Genomic DNA, 24032 nt, shown 5'->3' on the forward strand with positions numbered 1-24032 from the left:
GCATGAGCCGTTACAGTAACGGATCCACTACTGAACTGGTTTGGATAATCCTGAACCGACATGTGACCTAGCCTTTTTGGAATGCATGTAGCACCTTCACTCCTTCCTTTGCATGAGCTGCAGTTATACCAGGAAGCCTCTAATTAAGCAGAGTTTCTTTTTTTGAAATGATATTAAAGAAACTTCATGTCATATTTTAATACCCTAGTTTGTTCCAAAGGTGGTAGTCATAGCTTCCCAGTTTGGAGAAACCAGAAAACTGTGGTTAATTGAAGACTCCCTGGGTTATTTTCTTGCACCAGAAATAGGAGTGAAGGAGCTATATGCACATGCTAAAGACTCGTTCATATCTCAGCTTATTAATAAATGAACTTTTTGCCTATGCTCACCAAGCTATGACTGTCCAAATGTGGATGAAATTGGTAATGTCAGCCAAAAGATACGACAGGCTGAACCGGTTAAGTGACTTAAGAAATGCTTAAAGAAACCCCTTTTCTTTAATCTTACTGCTATGTCTTAATTGTTTTATTTTGTTGAAATTACTCTACCCGCTTCTTATTTTGTTTCTTGTTATTTTAATTTCAATACAAAATGTTTTGCGGTCCTTTGTAAATGTGCATATAACAAACAGATAATTGCTGTCAATTAATTACTGTTGCGCTCTGATGTGGAAAGGAGGAGTATATATTAAGCAATTATTAATCGTCTGGGACTATAAAGTGGCTCATAATGACAATATCCCTCATGGTTTGTTTTTTCCTAGCTCGGCACATTGAGTTTAGAAAGCACATCAAAGACATAAAAGTTGTGGAGAAGAAAAAAGCTGTTTTTGAATGTGAGATCTCAGAACCTGACATTTCTGTTCAGTGGATGAAAGATGGACAGGAGCTACAGCTTGAAGACAGGTAATTTGTGTTGTTGTTGTTGTTGTTGTTTTAAAAAATCAATATAAAGAAAAGTTGAAGTTTTGACCCGAGAGCTGCTGCTGCTGCTGCTTGTGACAAGCATACAGGACATGGATGGTGAATTCAAATGTTACTTGGCAACACTGGCTAGTCTTTGTACTAGTCATCAACTCTGCCATATGACAACTTTCAGACACAACAGAACTTATTGGGCTAGAGGGAAGGCTTTGAGGGAAGAGCATGACCTTCTGAATCAAACAAAGATAGCATATACGTATAGTTATTGATATGTTAAGAGACCACACTTTCTAAGTTTCATTTGCTTGCATTATTTTTAGAATGAAAGTTCAGAGAGAACGGTTCGTTCATCGCCTCCTGATTACTACCACAAAGATGTCTGATTCCGGGAAGTACACGGTAGTGGCAGGAGGAAATATGTCCAGCGCTAATTTGGTAGTGGAAGGGCGTGATGTTCGCATCAGGAGCCTTCAAAAAACCGTCCAGGTATAGTACTTCCTCCTGTTTTGATGATCAATACAGCCAACCTGCCCCTGATCACTGAAATGTCAGTTTCTCAAAAAGATTTTCCAAACTCGGTGCCAAAAATCTGTGGAGAAACTTCGGTTCTACCAAACAATAATGTTCAGGTGTTAATTATTAAAAAAAAAAACCATGCTAACTTGTAGAAGCATTTTGCTCAAAGATCCTCCCAGATCTCAGTTAGAAAAAATACTGAATTCCCCATTGTGAAAATGTAAGCAAAATCAGATGCCAAAGAGGGTACACAGCCATGTGGATGAGCATTGCTCTCATGGACTGAGCGCTTCTTAAATTGAACAATGATCTTTCTCTTCAGCAGTTGGAACAAAACTCTGTGCACAGGGCCCTCTCTCACATATTCATGTCCCCTTAGATATTTTTTAACACACCCCAAAATACAAAATATAAAACGACATTTCCCCTCCTAGCTTAATTTAAATCAGTTAATGTCAACCCATACAAGAAAACCTTATAGTTCCCTTTAAGAATTCTTCAACCCCTGGCAAAATTATGAAAACCCTCTTATTTTCCCATGTGCACACTGCATTGATCTGATATTATTCCTTCATTGGTGTCTAGAGAAGTGAAGACTGTAGTAGAGGGACAGCTGATCATTTTGTTGTCATTAACTTTTTACCCAGATCTGGAGCTGCTTATACATTATGATGTGCTTCCCCACTTATTTTGAAAAGTTATTCATCTTGTAAACTATGAGAAAAAAGATCAGCTGCAAAAATAGTCTGTTAAGGTTCAAGGGCTTCTCCTTGGTGATTTCAAGGGGCTGAGGAATGTTGAGTGCCAATTGAAAAATTGGAAAAAAAATGAAGGAACAAACAAGCAAACGAATGAACAAATGAAAAGGGGTGTGTGTGGAATTGACCTACTTGAGCTCCCAAGGACTTGCAGTAGCTTGGGAATAGCATGGCAGGGCAGCACCCCACAAGGTCAAAAAATCCCCCTGAACAAGGCTGCAAGACTGCTAAAAAAGGACCCCTGACCATTAGGTCCAGTCGTGACCGACTCTGGGGTTGCGCGCTCATCTCGCTCTATAGGCCGAGGGAGCCGGCGTTTGTCCGCAGACAGCTTCCGGGTCATGTGGCCAGCATGACTCAGCTGCTTCTGGCGAACCAGAGCAGTGCACGGAAACGCCGTTTACCTTCCCACCGGAGCGGTACCTATTTATCTACTTGCACTTTGATGTGCTTTCGAACTGCTAGGTTGGCAGGAGCAGGGACCGAGCAACGGGAGCTCACCCCATCATGGGGATTTGAACCACCGCCCTTCTGATCGGCAAGTCCTAGGCTCTGTGGTTTAACCCACAGCACCACCCGCGTCCCTGCAAGACTGCTACTACAGTCCTAAACAAGGGTACACTTATTAGGGTTGGGGGGTGTAACACAACCCATTGTTGTGGGTCCCTATTTTTGTACATACAAATGGGAAATGATAGGTGAAATATGTAACTACATCTATACAGTCCTTTTTTTAAAAAAATCACTGGTGTTTGTTTTGTTTGCACATTTTTGTTTGCATCACAGATTTATTTTGTATTGCTTGATGAATAGAATAGACTAACAGAAATGGGGGAAATAATAAGTGTCTGCTTATTGACAGGTCATTGAGAAACAGCGAGCCGTAGTAGAGTTTGAGGTCAATGAAGACGACGTTGAGGCTCGCTGGTATAAGGATGGAATTGAGATCAACTTCCACATTGAGGAGAGATATCACTATGTGGTGGAAAGAAAAGTCCACCGGATGACAATCACTGAAACTAGATATACAGATGCTGGAGAATATACCATCTTAGCTGGAAGAAACAGGAGTTCCATCACTCTCCATGTGAACGGTGTGTATACAGATTTATCTTGCTTTTTATTGGAATACTAATTCATATAAGAAGCTACATTAGCAGTCTCCACAAACACACTTGCCAATGCTGAAGTTCAGCATGACATTGCAGTCAATGACAAGCAAAAGAAATGGACTGACCTTCAAGGCCAGCCAAGATTTGTGTTCTGCATTATATCGCTTTCTCTTTTTTTGCACTTCTTATTTTTTTCTGAACTATTTCAAGCTGCACTTTTCAGCAACAGTACACAAGTAGTTAAGGTTCAGTCCTGTATTTCCAAATGCAGGGAACCTCTGGTTCTCTATATGCTGTTGGCCTCTCATCAGCCGAACCAGCACGACCAATTAGGGATGATAGCCATTGTAGTCTAGCCACATCTGAAGGGCCACAGATTTCCCACCCCTACTATACACAATTTTAGGGCAGTAAATCCAATTGGACTCTGAACAGACATCCATAGGCTTGCACTGCTCGTGATTAGCTATTTGTTAATCTGTATCCTTCTGCGTGTACTTGGTCATCTTGATCAGACAAGTTTATTTTTCTTAGAGGTGTCTACACTAATCTGAGATATAAAAATGATTACGGTATTTTCTAGTATTCACCATTACTTTATAGTCCCCCCCACCATTTATCATTCGAACAACCCCATGATTAAGGCTAAACTGCAAGTTAGGCCTGAATAGCAACACTCAGGGGAGAAAAGTGTGATGAAGTCTTTCAAGGACCATATGGTTGTGGTGGGACATCATGGGTTTGAATGTTCCAACCACTGAAAACCATTGTGTCAGGGAAAGCTTTCTAGCCTCGTCGTCGTCCTGATGTGCTAGTTTTCTACAGCCAAGAAGTTGCTGTTGTTGTTTTAATATGGCAGAGGTTTCAAACACCACAGTACATGTGGCTAATTTGTGTGTGTGCAAATCAACTCTTTGCCTGTTGCCCAACATCTCTTTGTTGAGCTACAGCTAGCAACTGGTCCTCTCTCCTCCAGATCTAGTTACCTTGCACTATGTGTCACATAAATGCTGAAGAACCTGCATGCAACCACAGGAAGGAAGGAAGGAATGGAATCTATCTTGCTAGAAATTAGTTGCATGATTATGTATATATTTTTTAAAATTATAGCTCCTGAGCCACCCCAGATTGAGAAGGAGCTTCAGCCAGCCACCGTGGAGTCTGGAAAGCCAGCCCGCTTCTGTGCTGTTGTGTCAGGAAAGCCGCAGCCCAAGATCTCGTGGTACAAAGATGAACAGCCTCTTTCTTCAGGCTTTAAGGTCAAATTTCTTCATGATGCCCAAGAATACACCCTGTTGCTGATCGAGACTTTCCCAGAAGATGCTGCCGTTTACACGATTGAAGCGAAGAACGACTATGGAGTCGCCACTTCTTCTGCGTCCCTTTCTGTGGAAGGCAAGCTCTCCCAGCAATCTTGAGCATTTTTGAAACTGGCATTGTCAATATTTTGCACTGTGTGCTCTTCCATGGAGGCTAATAATCACTCTTTGATCTTTTTCCTTAGTCCCAGAAGTTGTTTCTCCTGATGTAGAAGTGCCAATTTACCCACCTACTATTATCGCACCACTCCGCGATGCTATTACTTCTGAGGGACAGTCTGCTTGCTTTCAGTGCAGAGTTACAGGGACAGGTTAGTTTAACAAAGTCATAAAACACTTTTGTACTCCTTGTTCGACCCGGTGCACTTAGTAGGTTAAAAAACAGCAACAAGCAAACAAACCTGTTACTGAAGCCAGGCTTCCCCATAGCCATGTAGATTCGGTTGTGTGTATACAATAACCTAACTTGTCTTATACTGACCAAGAGGTCCCATAACCAGGGACTCCATTTTGCAGTGCTAAACATTAAAACGGTAGGCACAGTTGTAATCATCCTTCTACTTTTAATTCAAAGCGGCATTTTGCCACACTCTCCTAGGTTTCAAATGAGCCTGAAAAATGAACAAAGCCTTGGATGTCAGCTTCTGACACAACTTTGGCGTGGAAAGAATGGATCTTCACTGAGCAATAATTCTCACTTTACTTTTTGCACTTGGGTACATGTACTCAAGTAGAAATTCATGTGCGTTTAAATATGTAGGTTGAATTAGGAAGAAGATAATTAGGATTGTGTCCTTTAATTCCAAAATGATTTTTCAGTAAAGGATCATGTCCTTTTCCTAGCAGACACATGCCATTATTATTATTTTTTAAAGGAGAGACATACACTTCATGTGTCTCTCATTTTTCTGGGAATATATATATAACGAGAAAGGCGTTCCATGACTAGGAAAGTTGCTTGAAAAGGAATGTGGAAGAGAGATTAGAACCTATCCAAAATATTACTTGCAATCCATTCTGACCTCTCAACTTCATAATACTTCACTGTGTGATGTGAATTTTGCACTTAGTTACACGTACTTGAGTACCAAAAGTAAAGTAAGAATCAGCCCATGCTTCAGACATTTTATGGCTAAAAGAATTTATGTTACTCCTGCCCTGTCCACCATATTTCATGGAATCCAAGGATCAGCTAAACTAGCTCTGAAACCGAACCATTGATAACCAGTACCCCCAGTAAACCAGATATCTAACTGCAGAATGATCTCATCATATATGCAAAAAACTTGGGCAAATTAAAATCATGTATGCTCCAATATCTTGTTGGCATGTGATCCTTAATATGTACACAGGGCTCCTTATAAAAGAGCTTCTATAGGAACAAAGAGCTATGTACTCTTTGTTGAAATGGGGCCAGTTCATCTGAGAGAACATAGACCTCTTGATCCACAGTCCTGGGTCACCAGCAGTTCTGATCAGTTTGACTGTTTGCATATGGTTACAGATATATGGAGAGAGAGAGAGAGAGAGAGAGAGAGAGAGAGAGAGAGAATTTGAGCAGTCTAGATATCTGGGTAAATGCCCCCCTACCCCCCAAAACACTGAGCTTTATATAATTTTAAGAGAAGAATGAAGTGTCACGTCATAATTTTAAAACCATCAGTAGTGCCACAATAGTTCAACTTGCATATAAAAACACTCATTATAGTTCTTTTAATTCTCCCAGTGAACTTACTGAAACTCACACAATACTTCCTTCTTGCATATTTTAAAATTTGGATTAGATAGATTTTTTAAGTATAGATTTTAATAAGACGCACATAAAAATCCAAATGGACGATTCGCTTTTAAATTAGATAAATACAGATATGTACTCGAAATGAGATATTATCCCTAGGAAAACAATTCGTGAACGTACGATCCATTTGCACGATGGGTGTATCGGTGATGAACTGAGGATCCCGAAAAGGGCTCAAAAAGTTCTATTCCCCCACCTGCCCTGCTCCAGCCTGCACATGCACAGAGAGCACAAAATGACAGGGATGGGGTACCTGTGGCCTTTTGGACTCCAACTCCCATCAGCCCCAGCCAACATGGCCAGTGGTCAGGGATGATGAGAAATAGAACCCAACAACATCTGGGGGGTCACCGTTTCCCCATTCTTGCTTTGAGAGTTACACATACGCCAAGCAGAAATGAGTTGCACTGTGCAGGGGGCAGAAAGAGGGAAAGTAGCTTGGGGATGAAGAAGGCATGCACAGACCACTCATTTCCCCCAGACATAACAACTATGCTGCTCTCCATGTGCCCATGTTGATATGTAGGTGGGATATACGGGTAAAGAAAGGAACTTCCAGGCATTGGTTGGCGCTACGCTCATGGTGCATATGGATCATGTCCTAACTACAAAAAGAAAATTCTGATAGGACTTTTAAAAACATGTCATCATAAAAAGCATGTAGGAGTTTACACTGAAAATATTGGCAAATTTTGAGCTGTGCAAAAGCATGTCAGAATGATTTATGTATATATACATATATATACTCATATGGGTATATATATCATTTTGATGTGCATGTTGAAAGCTACAGCATTTCTATATGCATATATTTGTGGAACCAGAGCATGGGGAATTGTTCTTGGGAACGCCCGCTCTCTTTGTATTGTTCATGAATGTTTCTGCATATGACTCAGTACAGCATGAAATTATCCTTAGAATAGTTCTTTGTCACGGCCCAGATCAAACCTGCTCATGTGCTCCTCCACTGCCCCCAAATATCCAAAGCTGCCAGTTTCCAGAATAGTATTGTTCATTTTTCATGCTCACTGAAATTCTGGATGAAAAAGAAGGAGAACAAAAGTTTGAGGTTCACTAGGTGTACACGGAGGATAGAACTACACGTGATGCTCAACATGGGACTGCCACCAACAGTGACCTGTGTCTTCCCCTGCCTTTCCCTGAAATACTTTAATCAGACTTCCTATGCCATTTCCCTGGCTCCACATCACTGGCTGTTGCTTGCAGGGGTAAGGGAGTACCAGGTGGGGAGAAGTGGATTTCCCAAAATCCGTGAGAATATTGCTCAAAATTGGCATCAATCCTGGTACCACTTCTCCACCAGCTGTTGAAGGCGGCAGGGTGGGTGGCACAGGTGGCAGCGAGAAACGACATGGATTGGTCTAACAGTGCATTCTTAGGATTCACTTTTCAGAAATCAGTCCTGTTGAATTCACTGGGACTTGTTTCCAGAAAACTGTGTATTGCAGCCTAAACATTACAGTGGAGGGGGAAGAACTCAGTGCAGTGTTGCCATATCAAGTATCTCTTTAGTTCTGATCTCCCAACTTGTTCATCAGTTTGCTCCCCAAGAGTGAAACTAGAAACCTTACATGTATATCTCTCTCTTTTTTATTTTGTTTATTTTCACTTGAGCAGACCTCAAAGTAGCTTGGTATAGCAAAGACAAAGAGATCAAGCCATCCCGCTTCTTTAGGATGACTCAGTTTGAAGACACTTTCCAGCTTGAGATTGCAGAAGCATACCCAGAGGATGAAGGAATTTACACCTTTGTCGCAGGCAATTCTGTTGGCCAGGTGTCAAGTACAGCTGCACTGAAGCTGGAAGGTACAGTGTACTGTCTAAATAGACACTGTGTAAATTTGCATGTGTTTTAACATTAATATATATTTATATATATCTTTAAAACTACGTGTAATTGTCTGTCAGGTCAGTGTCTTATAACTCAAATAACCAACCCCATTGTCTGACGTCGATAGCGCCCATCTGGTCTCCGCAGTATAAATTCTGCAGAGTGTCATTTCACGTTGTTCTAGTGTTCCATAGTTTTCATCTTTCCATTCTGTTTCCAATGAGGATCCAGCACGCACCAAAGATAAACGAATAAATAAACCCCCTCTGACATAACCAGATTCCCAGAATTTATTTGTCATGCCAAATCACATTTCTGTTGAAAGGAAGTGAAGGCGTGTATCTAAAGAACTGTGCGATATAACTCAATACAGACAATGGGGGTTTAGGTTTGTCAAACAGGAGCACTCCCAGTCCCATGTTGTGTGGCAAACCAATTCCAAGACTGAGGTCAGAAGGATGCCTATTGGCTGCCAATGCTAAAAAGCAGTGTCCCAGAGTCTCCTCCTCCTCCTTTTTTGCATCTTGCAATACAAAAATGTGTGATGTGCTGATTGTTATTTCCGCCTATTTACAAGTGGGAAGCTCATCACAAAATGAGGCCACATCACATGGTTTTTGCATTAATACATGCTAAAAGGGAGCAAAGAGAAGATGTAGAGCTGGGATGGCTGCAGCCACCATGCATGTGCCATAATATCTAGTTCTAGTTTTGCGAGGCATGAGGGTGCTTAAAAAGCAAATTGTGATATGGCATGTGGATGATGAGCGAATCTGTTTATTTTCTGTCCGTGTCACTTTCACACATGACTCTGTCCCATTTCCACATTAATTAAACGACATTAAATAATTAGGCATCGCTAATGTTGGCGAAATTGCATTTATGTATGAAAAAGAAGAGCACCTTACACTGAAATTAGAAATGAATGCCCCGTTGAAAAGAAATGTCTAACCTCCTTACCATTCCAACACCTGCTGAAACACAAGGGGGAAGCCCAGAACCTGCAATACAATATTGATTTTGTTGCTGTTTTTCAGGGTAATATATCTAGAATGATTTGAAATGCCTGTAGCAGGCATTAAAATCATTGGGATTTAATTGACTTGCATCATGCCAATTCAAATGTGAATATTTGTCAGAGGAAACAAATATTCAGATACGTGACACGAAGAGCATTTCTACATTTAAACTCAGCTGGTTTTCAAATGTTTTGCTTTCCACTCTGCTTGTATCCAGAGCCTAAACATTGTCACTTAGGGAAAGGAAGAGTGTCATGCTGTAAGAATGTGTTTGTAAATAAAGAGAAAGGGCATGTAGGGCGGCTAGAGAAAATTGACTGGTGTGCAGGGTAAGAAATTAAAAGTTGACATGCTTCTTTTCAGGCTTTAAGGTTGAAGAAGTTACCTCACATTCCCAAAGGCATGTTTCTTCATCTTTCTCCATTAAGAAGGACCCCGTTGCCCAAAGGCCCAACTTTATCCAGCCTATCTCAAGCTGCAGCGTATGCAGCGGGGAAACAGTCAGATTCCAAGCCAGGGTTTCCGCCATGCCGAAACCAGAAATCCTCTGGTTTCATAATCAACAGCTAATGTTGCCAACCAAAGGCGTAGTTTTCCATTTTGATGAGTCGACAGGCACAGCCACATTGATAATAGTAGATGCTTTCTCAGAAAATGCTGGGCAGTACTCTTGCAAAGCCAGAAATAGTGCTGGAGATGCAACTTGCATGGCTACACTTACAGTGACTGCTGAAGGTAAAGCCCCGCTTTTGTTCCTAGGGAATTCTGTTTGTTGCATAAACCACACTTTTTCTACACTGTGACTAATGACCTTCTCTTCTTCCTCGTTTCACACTTTTTTATTTTATTTTTAGAACTAGCAGTGCCGTCACTAATGTCAGTAGTCCTAGCGGTAACCAAATAAACCACTCTCGTTTCCTGTACTTTCAAAGTGTCGTGTCATTTAGAACTTGCTTCCTGGTCTATTGCTCAGATAATACACCTGTTTTTTGGTAGACTAAACACACGCACACACTTCAAGGCAGTGAGTTGTTGGCAGTTGGTAGCATTCTCTGACGTTTGCTCTACTCGGTTTTTAAAGGGAAAGAAGGGATATTGTTAGGGTATAAAAAAAAAAATACCTTCAAATTGCCATGGACAACTGCAGTGGAAAGAAGAGTCAAATAATTACCACATATTACCAGCATGAGCATATTTCATTTTTTCCCATCCATCATTGTGGCTGTTCTTTTCTGTAAAATATTTGCTGCCTCCTGAGGGCACCTTTAATGAATGCAGCTGGCATGCAAGGCTTTCAAACGAAGACATTTCATTCTTATCATCTATGGCATAGCGTTTTGCTTTTAACGTGGCCCACTGCAGTGCATTAGATATTAATCATATGTTTTGTTACTTGATTACACAGTGCAAGCCTTAGATAGGCTAAGTTCTGGGAAAGATGTAAAAGAGTCTATCCAGGCAAAATCAGAAGTGCATATTGCTTCCCCCTTTGCAAAGAAGGAAACTCAAGTGTATATAAAAGAAATTAAGTCCAAGCAGGAGGCGTCACGGGAAATGGTTGTGCAGGCCTTTGAACACCTTTCTGGAACTTCTACTGTGAAAGCTGAGATTGGGAAGGAAGGAGATAGCTTCAGTGCCACAGCCATTACTCAGAAGTCAGAAAGCACCACGGTATCTGCAACCTCCATTCAAGTGCTGAGAGAGGCGCCCCCAAAGATTCTTCTGAAACTTCATGATCTCACTGTGAGATGCGGCGACACTGCTCAGTTTATGTGCGCTTTGGAAAGCGAAAACTTCTCGGACGTTTTGTGGTCCCACGAGGGAGAAACGTTACAGGAATCTGAACGAATAAGGCTGTCACAAAATGGAAGTGTTCTCTTCCTCACTATAAGCAATGTCCAACTTTTAGATCAAGGACTGTACAGCTGTACTGTTCGTAACGACTATGGAGAAGTAACAACAACTGCTATACTAACCGTAGAAGGTGGTTATCTGATTTTTAACATTATGTGATGTTACTTCATTTCATCCTCATCATCACTGCCTATAGCTCCTGTGCTAGTATTTAATTTAGAATTACAGTTTTGAGTTCCATTTCCCCCAACCCTCTACATTTCGGGCTCTATTCATAAAGTAACCACATGCACAGGTACTCTGTGTAATTTGCTAGTAAAGTAGGAACCATACCTTCCCCTGGCAAGTTACAGAGGTATCGGGTTCATCTCCAAAAGCAAGGACTAGTCAATTTGCCATGAAATACTGAAGCAATTTGGAAGTTTCCTATAGGATCAAAGAGAAGTACAAGAAGTTGTTTACAATTATTTCTCCTTTACTGGCTGTTAATTTTTGTGAAAGCTTTTTTTAAAAAACAACAACAGCTATGTAGTCTAACTTTTAATTTAGGCTATTCCAGTTTACAAAGGGTTTTATGCAGATATTGACTGCCATTAACAGAACCATTCTCTGAATGCCCTTTATCACCCATACCAGTTTTCTTTTAAAATTGGAATTTTGCATCTTTTTTCCATTCTTTTATTGACCACAACAATTTGTTACGGTTAAGGCAAAGAAACTCCCGCATGCCATGTGCCTTGCTTTTCCTTATCCAACACCAGATGATGAAGGTGCCACAAATGTTTTTACCTATAGTCCTCTCTTGTGTTTAAGCAATGAAGACTAAGAATTGACTTTTGGTTTTCTTCTCATGGCATGGAAATAGCTGCACGATTAGCACACAGAAGAGTAGGAACAACAACTTGAACCCCAAACAGTGCCAAATATCCTGATTTTACAAACTGGTGGATTTCCTGACTTTTCTACACATCACTGAAAAGCATTGCAGCTGCAGCTGCCTTCTAGGCTATGCAGAAGAAGCCTTGACTAAAACTGAAGATGTCCTTGTAAAAATTACTGTGGGCCAATCCTATTTCCTCTGATGTCAGTGACGCAAATCCTGTGGATCTAATTGCACCTTCTATTTAACCTGGCATGAATAGAGCCCTTAAATGTGGAACACGATAGTATAAAAGACTGAAAATTCAATTGTTTTTTGCACTAACACGCTGAACATTCTTTTTACCATACTAATGGCTTTTATATACATATATATTGCTGAGTATAGATTTTTTTTTTTTTGCTGCAAAACATCTAATCTTATCCTAACTTTATTCTTGCCTAGCTAAAGAAGCACAAGCCAGAACAGTAACAAAAATTACCCTTGAAACAGATACTAAAAGCATTAAAACAAGCAAAGAGTCTCAGATTAAAACAGCCTATGAATATAAACAAGAGTCTTCCACGGAAACGACGAGCGTGACAATATCTACAGCTCAAAAAGCACAAGAAGCTGAGAAACTGAGGATCAGAGACTACTACCCTGATGTTGTGCCGTGCGAAGACATCGCCGAAACTGGTGCCACAGTACCAGTCTTCCTTGAAACTCTGCCCCCAGAAAGCTTTGTCAAAGAAGGAGATAATGTCTCGCTGTTCTGTGTAATCAAGGGGTTCCCTACACCTTGTGTCATCTGGCTGTATAACCAGCTAATAGTTGAGGATTCCGCATTGTGCTCTTTGAGGCACGATGGCCCACTGTGCACTTTAAACTTACTGAAAGTTAAGGAGAATCAGAGGGGTATATACAAGTGCAGAATAGTTAATTCTGCGGGACAAGCCGAGTGCAGCACACATCTGAGAGTGACAGGTTGGCAACTGCATGTTCCTTCCATATACTCCTCTTGCGTACCGTCGTTAAAACCTGTTCAATCCACAGTCTGTGATATAATGAAGCGGCTGTGGATTGTTGAATATTTTCTCATGGTGTTAAAGGCATGTTAAAGGCATGTTGAATTAGAAAAAGAAAGAGAGGGAGAGGGTGGGGAGAGGGAAAGGCTCCTTTAAAATGCTGTGGGGGGGAATCCCCAATACTTTAGCATCCTCCCACTATTTGTTTTCAACTTATCAGGCACTTCCTGGCATGTATGTGTATGTATGTATGTATGTATGTATGTATGTATGTATGTTTGTGTGGTTTTTTCCTCCCCCTATCAATGCAACATTTTTATTTTCTTCTCTTGCAACATTCAACTTGCTTTCCATTAAATCACACTTTTATTTTTATTACAGCCCTGGAAAGAGTTCTGCAGGAGAAGATAGAACAACAGATTGAAATGGAAGTGAAAGGTACAGTCGCACACAAACGTTTATATGGAAAGGAAGGTTTAGCATAAAAAAAACCCCCAGTAACCCCTTTGAAAAGCTGATACGTATGACCAAGAAAGCAAAACATATTCTGAAGCATATCTGAATATGCCGCATGTTTTGTTTTAATATGCTCAGGATAACCTGCATTATTACAAAAAGGATACAAGTTTTAAAGTTCATTTAAAACTTTTCATTTTCACAGATTTGCCCGTCTTTACTTTCACGTCGTGCTATGCAGCTGGTTGCAAAAGCTTTTCTTTCGTATACCTTCTTGTAATGCATGGGACAATTTTAGACTGAATTGCTTCGGATGGTTTCAGAACACATTAGTCCTCTAACATGAATGAGTTGGTCAAAAACCATGGGCTGGCATCTGTTTAAGATGCAACACTTTGCAAGATGGGAAAGGGGCATGTTTCCATTGTTGCCCTCCCATTTCATGAACATGATATTAATTCTCCTTTATGGAAATTCTTACACTGGCTTGCAGATAGCATAGTTGGGCCATGTTGCTTGCTTTCTTTCCTTTTTTATTTTTTTGCATAACATTGTGAAGTTAGCAGCTGTATTAGTTCGAATAAACGCCTTCTCATTTTGTTTTAGCAAATTACTTACAGTTGACTTTTTTTTCATATCTTTGAAAAATATCTTTTCTATTGTTTGACCATTTTAACCCACAATCAAAGGGATCAGAAAGGGCGTTTATTCTACTGTCTGCAAGTCAGGTAAGATTCCCCTCCCCTTCTTTGCAAAGAAGAAATGCAAAAAAATTACAAAAAAATAAAAAGCTTTTCAGGCAGTAAAACATGCACCCACAGGAACATGTCATTTTGAGATTCATTTTGCTTGTTGATGAAGAAATTTCCGCAGTTGGAAGAAAGAACCGACAGCGAACGATTTTCGTGTCAGAATCTTTAAAACAGAGCAAGGCGTTGCGTTTATTCGAACAAATATGGTGAGTGAATTTTTTTTTTAATGAATTTGTGATGAATCTGTTGCATGCTCATTATTTAATTTCATTTATAGCTATTTCATTTCTTTTCATTTCTTTTCCCAACTGTGTGATGGAAAGGACGGAGTACGCTGTAATGTAATGGTATTCTTTTGCAGAACTGTTCTTCGGTGAAGAGCCAGAATATGCAGAAAACCCGGCTGGCAAACAGGCTGCTTCTGCTGATTCCGTAGATCTTCCGCAACATGGATCTCTTCCGGATCTGAAGGGCACAAGTGGAATGTCATTTATGCATTCCTGGCCTGAGAAACAGAAACCTTCTTTCACACAAAAGTTAAAGTATCGGTCTGTTATGGCTGGAGAGCCCGTTGTTTTCCAGTGCAAATTGAGTGCCCTTCCTTTGCCCCAAATAACATGGTACCATAACAACAGGCAAATCCCCCAAAGTCTGCGAAGGCGAATAAAGAGTGAGAGCTGCATGGATATGCACAGCTCCAGTCTAGAGGTAAAAGAAGTTCAGGAAAGGGACTCAGGGAGTTACAAGGTTTTTGCTATTAACAGTGAGGGTTCAGCTGAGTCCACTGCTTCATTGTTGGTAGCACATGGTGACAAACAAAATGCCAAATACCTAGAGTTCTTGAGACAGTCAGAGAGTACTTGTGAACGTATAGAGCAGAAAAGGAGAGGCGATAGGCTCAAAGTTGATCTGCGGTGTATTGGTTCTCCGTTTGATAAGAAGCAGGAAACCGAGAAAGCGCTGAGAGCTTTTTCTCCTACCAAAGGGATGGTGAGGACCATAAGCTTTGAAAGCCTCTCGTCCTTAAGAAAAGGATTTGTATACGATAAGGATTGGGTAAGAAACAGGCGTGCAGGTAGGGGGTGTAGTGAGGGAGAGGCTTTGCTTGACGAGGAAACAAAAGTAAAGTTGCAGCGACTTCGCGAGGCAAAAAAAGCCATGCTGGAAAAGAAAAAAGTGCTTCTATCACAGGGATCAACAGAGGAACACCTTCCCTCTGCGAAAATTGTAGGAATTGGAAATAAAAGAGGCCCGTTGGCTCGTTCAATCTGTGCAGCATCTCATGTAGAGACAAAGGGACTTGCTTTCCAAACTATAGAGCAGATTAATGAAAAGGCCATGTTACCGACAGCGTCAGGCACTAAAGAAGTTACTGTAGGAAGTTCTAGCAGGGAGCTTGAGAAAACATCAGAAAAATTTCAGGTTAGAATGGAACGGATCCTGGGCCTTCCTGGACCTCCTCAGATTCTCCAGGATTTTCCTGATAAAAGCAATAGGGGAGGAATGTTCCGGAGACAGGAGGTAGTAGCCTCTAAAGGGAACGTGAAGCCACAAGTTCCAGAAAAAGATCCAAAGGCAATTGGGAACACAAGATGGATGAACTATACTTATACCCATGGAAAATCAGAAGAAGCAAGAATGGATACTCAAGACTTCAAGGCGACAAAAACCATTAAGAAAACCCCCTCTCCCCTGGTATATGTACTTTTGACTGATGATGTCAGTGAGAGAGAGAAACATGATGTCAGTGTGAGAGAGAAAGATGATGTCAATGAGAAAGGGAAACCTGATATGATGATGTCTGATACAATCACATTGAACATTAATGAACCTGCGTCTGTTTTTGAGATCAGGGAAATGAGCAAAACTGTAGAAAGGGCAATGTCAGTAAACAAATGCTCCCTTGAAACTGAAGAGTCTGCGTTGGCTGAGGTCACTGAAACAGAAACGGAGAAAACAGAACCACCTGACAAATTGGTGAGGCCTCTTCCGAAATATCTGGAGCCATGCCCCCCTTTCTTTGTTCATGAAATTGAATCACAAGAAGTAAGCGAAGGAGAGAGCTGTATTTTTAATTGTGACTTCCAAGGCCATCCACAGGTCACAGTCACTTGGTATAACAATGACAAGCCGCTGTCACGTAACCAAGAATGTAACATCAGAACCACAGAAAATAGTTCTACACTGACATTCTCCACCATTGTCCGTGATCAGGAAGGCTCCATTACTTGTGTGATATTTAACCAGCATGGGACTGCTACAACTTCAGGAACGCTAAAAGTGAAAGTAAAGGAAAAGCCTGAATTTGAACCATTCAGTATATGTAAAGTTGAGCTTTCACCAGACTATGCAGAAGAGGAAGAGGAACTCAGTTTGGCGTTTGAGTATTCAAAAAAAGATGAACCTGATTTAAGTATAGATGGCAGAGCCACTCTCCTCCCTCCACAGATTAACCTGCCCAGACCTTGCATTTCTGATCCAGATCTGCTTTCACTTCCTGTGGAAATAAAAATAATCGCTCCAACCCCAACTCCAGAACAAGATGAAGAATTTAAAGAATTAACTCAGTTTGTTGAGTTTGTGCCTGAAGAATCCCCTGAAGAACAAACTTCTGCAGGTCTAAAGCATAAGTTTAAATTTTCATTTGATGTGGCTCATGAACCCCCCAAAATCTTAAAAGAAATTCAACAACACGTTAGATGTAGAGAAGGGGATTCGGTGGTACTTGAATGCTTAATATCTGCTGAACCACTGCCAATTGTAACATGGCTGCAGAATGATGGGATTTTAATCCCCACTGAAAAGTTTTACTTTGAGGAGGGAGATGGCGTTTATAGGTTGCACGTTTGCAAGGTTTCCATATCTGATGCTGGCACGTACAAATGTGTTGCCGAAAACAAAGCTGGCATAGTCGAAACTGTTTGTTATCTTTCAGTTGATCCCACCATGGAAATATTTTCGGATGAAACTGAGCTCAAAGCTGTCGAAAGCCAAGTCAGAGGAACTCAGGACCAGATTGCAAAAGAACATTTGGGGAGTTATTTTGAATCCTCAGTAGGACTTACGGAAAGTAGTTTTAGCGATAAAGCATATTCTGTAAGCCAGCAGTTCCACAGTGTTAGTAAACTGGATTTCGGAGGGGAAGAAACAGGTAGACCAGCCCAGGAAATGGAATCCGAGCTGCCAAATTATCTAAATGATGTAATGAAGTCTCTTCTTGCTGATGAAAGTGAACACCCACATTTCCAGATCTGGGAGCAAAAAGAAGTATATAAAGAGATGGAGTCAAATGCAAAAGAAGAACAAAAGGTAGCCAGTATTTCAGAAATTTTAGCAGACACTCCACTTGTTGAGGAATTTAGAGATACAGCTGCTGAGCAAGCCAAAGTAGAAAGCACATATAAACACGCAGCTATGGAAATATCATCAAGCTGTCAATTTGAAATGGTTGTAGAGAGTCATATGGAAAGAGAGAAGTCAGTTACAGGAGAAGACATTTCTGTAAGTCATGATGTAAAAGATGAAGGGAAAAGTGTAAGAGACATATTTGAGAAGATGCAGAAGATTTCTAAAGATCAGGAATTCACACTAGCATATCTGGAACCAGAATCGGAGAGTCTTCAGTATGGACCAACTCAAGGTATATCACACGAGGAAATACCTTCAAGTGAGATAATCACAGACATACCATTTAAGGAAGTTAAAGAACAAATCTGCACTTTTGAGCAGGAGTTAAGTGCAAAAGAATCTATGGATCATAGGTTTTCCACACTGCTGCAAGAAGACAGTGATATCCATGAGAAGGATCAATGTTTTACTGATATATTAAGCAAGAATTCTCAGGATCAGTCAGCCATAGAAGAGAGAAGCATGTTACATTTGCAAAATATAAACAATGAACTCCAAAGTGCACCTAAGGAAGAACAACTTGACGATGAGGCTGTAAACAAAGAAAATCTGCAGGAGGCAGTAGCCAATGAACACCAAGAACTGTTCAGAGTAGAAAAAGAGCAAGCATTCAGAAGTTCTATCTCTGACAAAGAGAAAGAAACTTTGATCCATGAGGAAAAGTACACTAGCTTTGGTGAGGGGAAAGAGAAGGAAATCCATTGTGGTGAAGAATTGGTAGGAAAAGCAGATGTAAGTGTGCCTGAATTTGTATTTGATTTAAAACAAATGCTTACTATTGAAGACAACCTAGATAACAATGCTCAAGAACAAACTGAAACTCAGGAACTCCTAGGCCCAAGCTCAACTGCTGGCAAACTTGATATCTCACTTGATGGAATGCCGGTTCATGCAGATACAGAAACTGCTGATGAACAACAAAACAGACTTAAGTCAGAGGAAGTGTATGCCAAGGAAAAATGTTTGGTTTCTGAAATAATACAAGCTAATACAAACAAAATCACAGAATTAGCACAAATCGGCATATCAGCTCTAGAACAAAGATTGGATTCTAGTCAAGGTATTTCTAAAGAGGGTGAACTTGTAAAGGAAGCAAATTATGCCCAAGAAGATGCATTATGCCTAGAGAAGGAAGAATTTGGTTTACATCCAGCTTCCTTAGGCACAGAAACTGTTGTTGAGGAACGAGAGGAAATCGTTATCAAAGAACTTTCAACTTTTGAAAGAACAGACCTAGGCAAGATAATAGAAAGTGCAGAAGTAGACACATCAGCTGAGAGTTATAGCCAGGATATCAACAAAGAGAAGGAACTGGGAGAAGGAATATTTGATTTAAAACAACTTTCTCTGCATGTAGAAAATGATAGTCAAAACCAGGACGATGTCCTTGTGAAAGCTCTGCATTCCGGTTCTGAAGAAATGAAACTAGATGTCAACAAAACCCCAGAAATTGTACAATCTCCCACTTTGTTTGTAGAGCAAGAAAGAGCTTCTCAACAAGAGCTTTCCCAAGATACTGAACCAGTAAAGACAGAATACAATTTCAAGGAAGCTATCTTATCCTTTGAAGAAGAATTTCCCTCCAAACAATCTAATTATAACATAGAAGTTGTTGTTCAAAAGGAAGTTCACATTGAGGAAAAACAGACTCATGAAAAGGATCAAGATTCTGTTTTTACTGTTCCAGACATAGAAATTATTGGGGGAAAATATGTTAAAACTGAATATTCAGTTGCTGAAAGCCTGGAAACTGACGTGGCTGAACATGCACACAAAAAAACAGATTTAGAGGTTTCCAAAATAAATGAAACTATAAAGGAAAAAAGTGGTGCACTACAACAATCATTACCCCCTCAAAATGGCATTTTTGACTTAAAGCAAGCTTACTCAAATATAGAAAAAAATAGCCACCTACCAGAGACAGAAGAAACATACTTAAAAAACCTCTATTCCGCTTCTGAAGGAGTTCAGGCTGATACACAGAGTACCATGGAAAATGCACGTCAAATAATGCATTCTTGCCAAAAAGATTCCTTCTCTTTGAAAACCATGATGGAAGAAGAAAATGTTCAGGAATGTACATCCCCCGAAAACAAAGACATTGATTTAAAATTAGCTTTTCTGAATCTAGAAAATGTTGATCAACAGCAAGAAGAGAAGTTGCCACGGGGGCAAATACCTCTCAAATTCCTGTATTCTGCTTCAGAGGAAATGGAAGCATTTCAGGGGCAGCAGTTGAAATCCACTGAAAGCAATGTCCTCTACAAGAGCAGCGACCACAAAGAATGCACCCTGTCACCAGAGAAAGAACTACAAACACAAGAGCAAATGTTTGATCTGAAAGCACATGCTGCATCTTTATCACAAGGCTTTTCATTGAAGGAGGCTGAAACATTACCAGAGAAAGAAGTGGGTTCCTTTAATCTGAGGTCGGCTTTTGAGATGGTAGGTACAGAGACAGAGAGTTTCATAAAACAGCTACAGAAGGCAAGCGTACCAGAGGAAGGAGTTTCTCTAAGTGAGGAACTTCGTCAGAGCTATAAGGTGCGGCTGGAGGGAGAGAATTCCCTAGAACAAAAATTACAAGCGGAAGCAGAGCTGACAGTGACACAAATACTGAAGAAGGCCTTAGAAACGATTAGCCTTTCTACTGAACAGGAGCCTGCTACAAAACGGCATTGCGATCAGGAGGGGAAAATTTCTGAGGAGGAAGTGCTTAGGATGCCAGATGAAGCCTTTCTGTGGGGGCAGCCAGAACCCATCCCTCTCAGTCAGTATTTTCAAAACCAAGTGGAAGAAACTGGTGTCCTCGAAGCTGATAGTTTCATATCTGATTTGAAGAAAGCTGCACATGGAAAGAAGCCTCAAAGCGTTCATGAAACAGGGGGAGAAAAGGCACGTGTTACTGAGAGGACTACTGATATCGAGAAGCCTTTTGATAGCCAAATAATGCCTGACAAACAACCATCATCACACAGCTCAGCCAAGGAACCCTCGTTGGCCCAGTTCCTTCTTTCCTTAAAAGATGAATCACTTATAAGCCAGGGAGGTGTGACAGGAGAATGTGAAACTACTGAATTCATGAATCCTCCTCTAGGAAATCTAACGGAAGGGGCTACCAAAGAAAGTACTCTTCACGCTCATGAACCTCCTCCTTCTCCTCCTCCTCATGAAGGAGCAGATTTCTCTCTTACAAAATATTTGCTTGCTGCCAGAGAACAGGAGATCCCAGTTGCCAGAGACAGCTCATCCAGGACTCTGAACAGGGAGGGATCTATCACATCCTTGGAGGTTGAAGATGTTACATTTAGCACCGTTTATGATTATTACAAGCAACAGCAAGAACTGACCCGCCCTTTTTCTCCCGAGTCAGAAATGTCTATTGATATTGACAGCATGAGCGGAGACGAAATGGTAGAGGCTGAGGGATTCTACACACCACCATCTTCATTGGATAATTTTGAATCTCCCATGTCTTTTGAGTCTTATCACACACCAATTGGCAGCCCGGAACGATATTCTACGCCTTCAGAGGAACGATACTCTACACCATCAGAGGAGCGATATTCTACACCGTCAGAGGAGCGATATTCTACACCATCAGAGGAGCGATATTCTACACCATCTGCAGAGTCAAACAGAGCTTCAATGAGGTCTCCTGCAAATCTAGTGAGGGGAAGTACCCCACCAGAACGTTACCAAACACCCCGTGGCTCTCGTTTGCAACACAGGAGCTCTTCTCTCGAAGAGCTCCGTGCTGAAATGTTCGGTACACCTTGTGAAGCATTGGAACCAAAGGGAAACGAAATTCCCCCTGCATTTATTAAGCCATTGACTAAAAGAAAAATCTATGAGAACACCACATTGCGTTTTATTGCCGAGGTCATAGGGATTCCCATACCTGATGTGAAATGGTATAGAAATAAGTCATTGCTTGAGCAAGATGAAAGGGTCAAAATACAAAAAGAAGGTGATGTTTGTATCTTAGAAATCCACAACATTCAAAAAACAGACGGAGGGGAATATATGTGCCATGCAATAAATATCATAGGCGAATCCAAGAATATCGCACAAGTACAAGTGTTACCCCATGATGGAAGAGCTTTGGCTCTTCCTCCTCCAGTAACTCATCAACATGTTATAGAGTTTGATATAGAACAAGGGTCAGCATCACGAACACCTTCGCCTCAGGAAATTCTCCTGGAAGTAGAGCTGGATGAAACTGAGATTAAGGAATGTGAGAAGCAAGTGAAAATAGCCACTATTCCTGAACTCACTTCTGATAATCAAAGTATGATTGTGTCTCTTGATGTTCTCCCTTTATCTCTGGTGGAACACACAACGGCTTCTTTTGGGAAAGAGAACAAAGATGTTACAATTGACTTTGAAGTCACCGAGATGCCTCCACGCTTTACCATTCCTGTCTTTGACATAGAGGTTCCAGAAAAATCTGAGGCATTGTTTCATTGTACAGTCACAGGCTGTCCTACCCCAGTAGTGCAGTGGTTTAAGGCAAATCAGTGCATTTCTTCAGACGCTTTGAAGTACACTGTTAGAAGTGAGAATGGAAGTCATAGTCTTAAAATTCAGAATGTACAGCATTCTGATAGTGGCATGTATTTGTGTAAGGCTGTTAATGCTGTTGGGGAAGCTATATGCAGGTGCTTGTTAGCTGTAACCAAGGGCCAAGGGGCTCTTGCAGTGACCAGTGATGGAAGTCAGGCAGATTTAAGTTTGGATAGCACTAGTGGTAGGCCTCAAAAGATTGATTTGCTTGTTGATAATACTATCCAAAATGGCAACCAGACGGAAATAGAGCTGGAGTTTGAGTTTGAAGGTGACACTGATGATTCTCAGAAAGCTGTTAAATTGGTAGCTGTTACAGAACAGGAGCAGGAAGAGGAAGGAGAAGCATGTGTAAATATTAACTTTGATGTATTTGCTGAACCATCCAAAGAAGAGCAGATTGAATTTAAAGGTGAGAGCACAGACAGCTGCAGCTTTGAATTTCAAGTTACAGAAGCACCTCCAAAGTTTATGAAACATATTTCTGATTGTGCTTCTTTCAAGGGTACCTCTGCAAGTTTCCAGTGTTTAGTAGTTGGTTCTCCAAAACCGGCAATAAGCTGGTTTAAAAATGGGGCATTGGTTCATGAAGAGAGATACTGTGTGGAGGAAAGTCAGGAAGGTTGTCACAGTCTGACTATAAGAAGCTTAGTCCAAACTGATGAAGGCGAGTATAAGTGTGTAGCAACCAACAAAGCAGGGACTGCCTATAGCAGTGCTTCGTTAACAATCTGCTGAACGTCCTGCTTTCAAAATGTATTTATTCTTAAAGAGACAGCACATTTGCACCGCATTTAGAGATCCATCCTGGTAGACTACGTAGCAGTAATTTGGATGCTTCTTGTTATTTGAAGCAACCTTATGGGTGGGATTCACTGGCCCCTCCCCAAGGCTCTCCCTACCAGGAACTACTGTGGAGATGAAGTGATGCTTAGCTCTTATTACAGGCTAAGCTTCACTCAAAGCGAGTTCCATTGATCCCAACACCGTACGCATCCTTGTAATGATATCATTGTAATTGTCACCCACATGTGTACACCATCTTTGTCTGATACATGTAAATATGATTGTTTTATTTAAAAGGTGCATTCACATTTTTGTTAAGAGGGTCTTGAAATATTTGATACCCCCTTTTTTCTTATAACTGACTTTTTTGGAATTGTACTTTATATGCACACTGAATTTTAAACGCAGTACCAGGAAAAAAAATGAGGATTTCCCTCTTGCAATGTTGTATCAGAAAATAACATTCTCTCTTGAACAGATCCTGAAATCTTATGTTATTTCTCTCCCACTGAAGTAACTGAGACTTATGTTGATCTCATTCCAATTCAAATGAAGAGTATTAACATGACACCAGTTGAAATACCCTGATTCAAAGAGAATCAGAGACCAAATTGGCCCATTTGGGTTTTCTGTCACAGTGGAGATTGCAGAAAAAACTTTCAGATTTATTTTTCTTTTACCAACTTAAAACTACCTGTTAACTAGAGAAAAAGCAATGCAAAACAGGCAAATATGCTAATGTGAACCTAGCATAAATAAAATATATTGAAATTAAACTTCTTAGAGATGGTTACACTTTAGGTGGGTCAATTAATCTCTAGATATGGATAAAATGAAACAGAACCCAGAAATCCATCTCAAGCCAAGGCCTTGATAGCCAACATTTTTAAAAAAAATACAATTCTTTATCGAGGGATATTCATGTTATTCTGTTGCAGCAAAATAGTAGTCTTGCAAACATTCAAAGGCTAGCAAATTTATTATGTCACATTCACACAAAAAATATACCATAATAAATTTGATAGT

At 40.6% G+C, this 24032-nt stretch overlaps 2 protein-coding genes across 49 annotated transcripts in view; both read left to right on the top strand.

Annotated features, from left to right (window-relative positions):
• TTN (titin) overlaps positions 1 to 24032 on the top strand; it is a 293526-nt gene that overhangs the window by 43429 nt on the left and 226065 nt on the right. For 46 of the 48 annotated variants that reach the window (XM_081862229.1, XM_081862238.1, XM_081862246.1 and 43 more), the window contains 8 exons: positions 764 to 905; positions 1244 to 1409; positions 3060 to 3291; positions 4420 to 4704; positions 4814 to 4939; positions 8065 to 8253; positions 9661 to 10032; positions 13420 to 13476. In XM_081862229.1, coding sequence (XP_081718355.1) covers positions 764 to 905; positions 1244 to 1409; positions 3060 to 3291; positions 4420 to 4704; positions 4814 to 4939; positions 8065 to 8253; positions 9661 to 10032; positions 13420 to 13476 — 1569 coding nt within the window. The remainder of the gene's footprint in view (positions 1 to 763; positions 906 to 1243; positions 1410 to 3059; positions 3292 to 4419; positions 4705 to 4813; positions 4940 to 8064; positions 8254 to 9660; positions 10033 to 13419; positions 13477 to 24032) is intronic. The other 2 variants (XM_081862242.1, XM_081862267.1) reach the window with 1 other exon arrangement.
• LOC309351767 (V-set and immunoglobulin domain-containing protein 10-like) lies at positions 10707 to 13131 on the top strand (the record flags this gene model as incomplete). Its single annotated transcript, XM_081879689.1, has 2 exons — positions 10707 to 11281; positions 12476 to 13131. Exons 1-2 carry the CDS (start codon positions 10852 to 10854, stop codon positions 13129 to 13131), a joined length of 1086 nt encoding a protein of 361 aa, XP_081735815.1. The 5' UTR covers positions 10707 to 10851.

Source organism: Podarcis erhardii (genome assembly GCF_964252035.2).
Source record: "Podarcis erhardii genome assembly, chromosome: 1".
Lineage (NCBI taxonomy): Eukaryota > Metazoa > Chordata > Lepidosauria > Squamata > Lacertidae > Podarcis > Podarcis erhardii.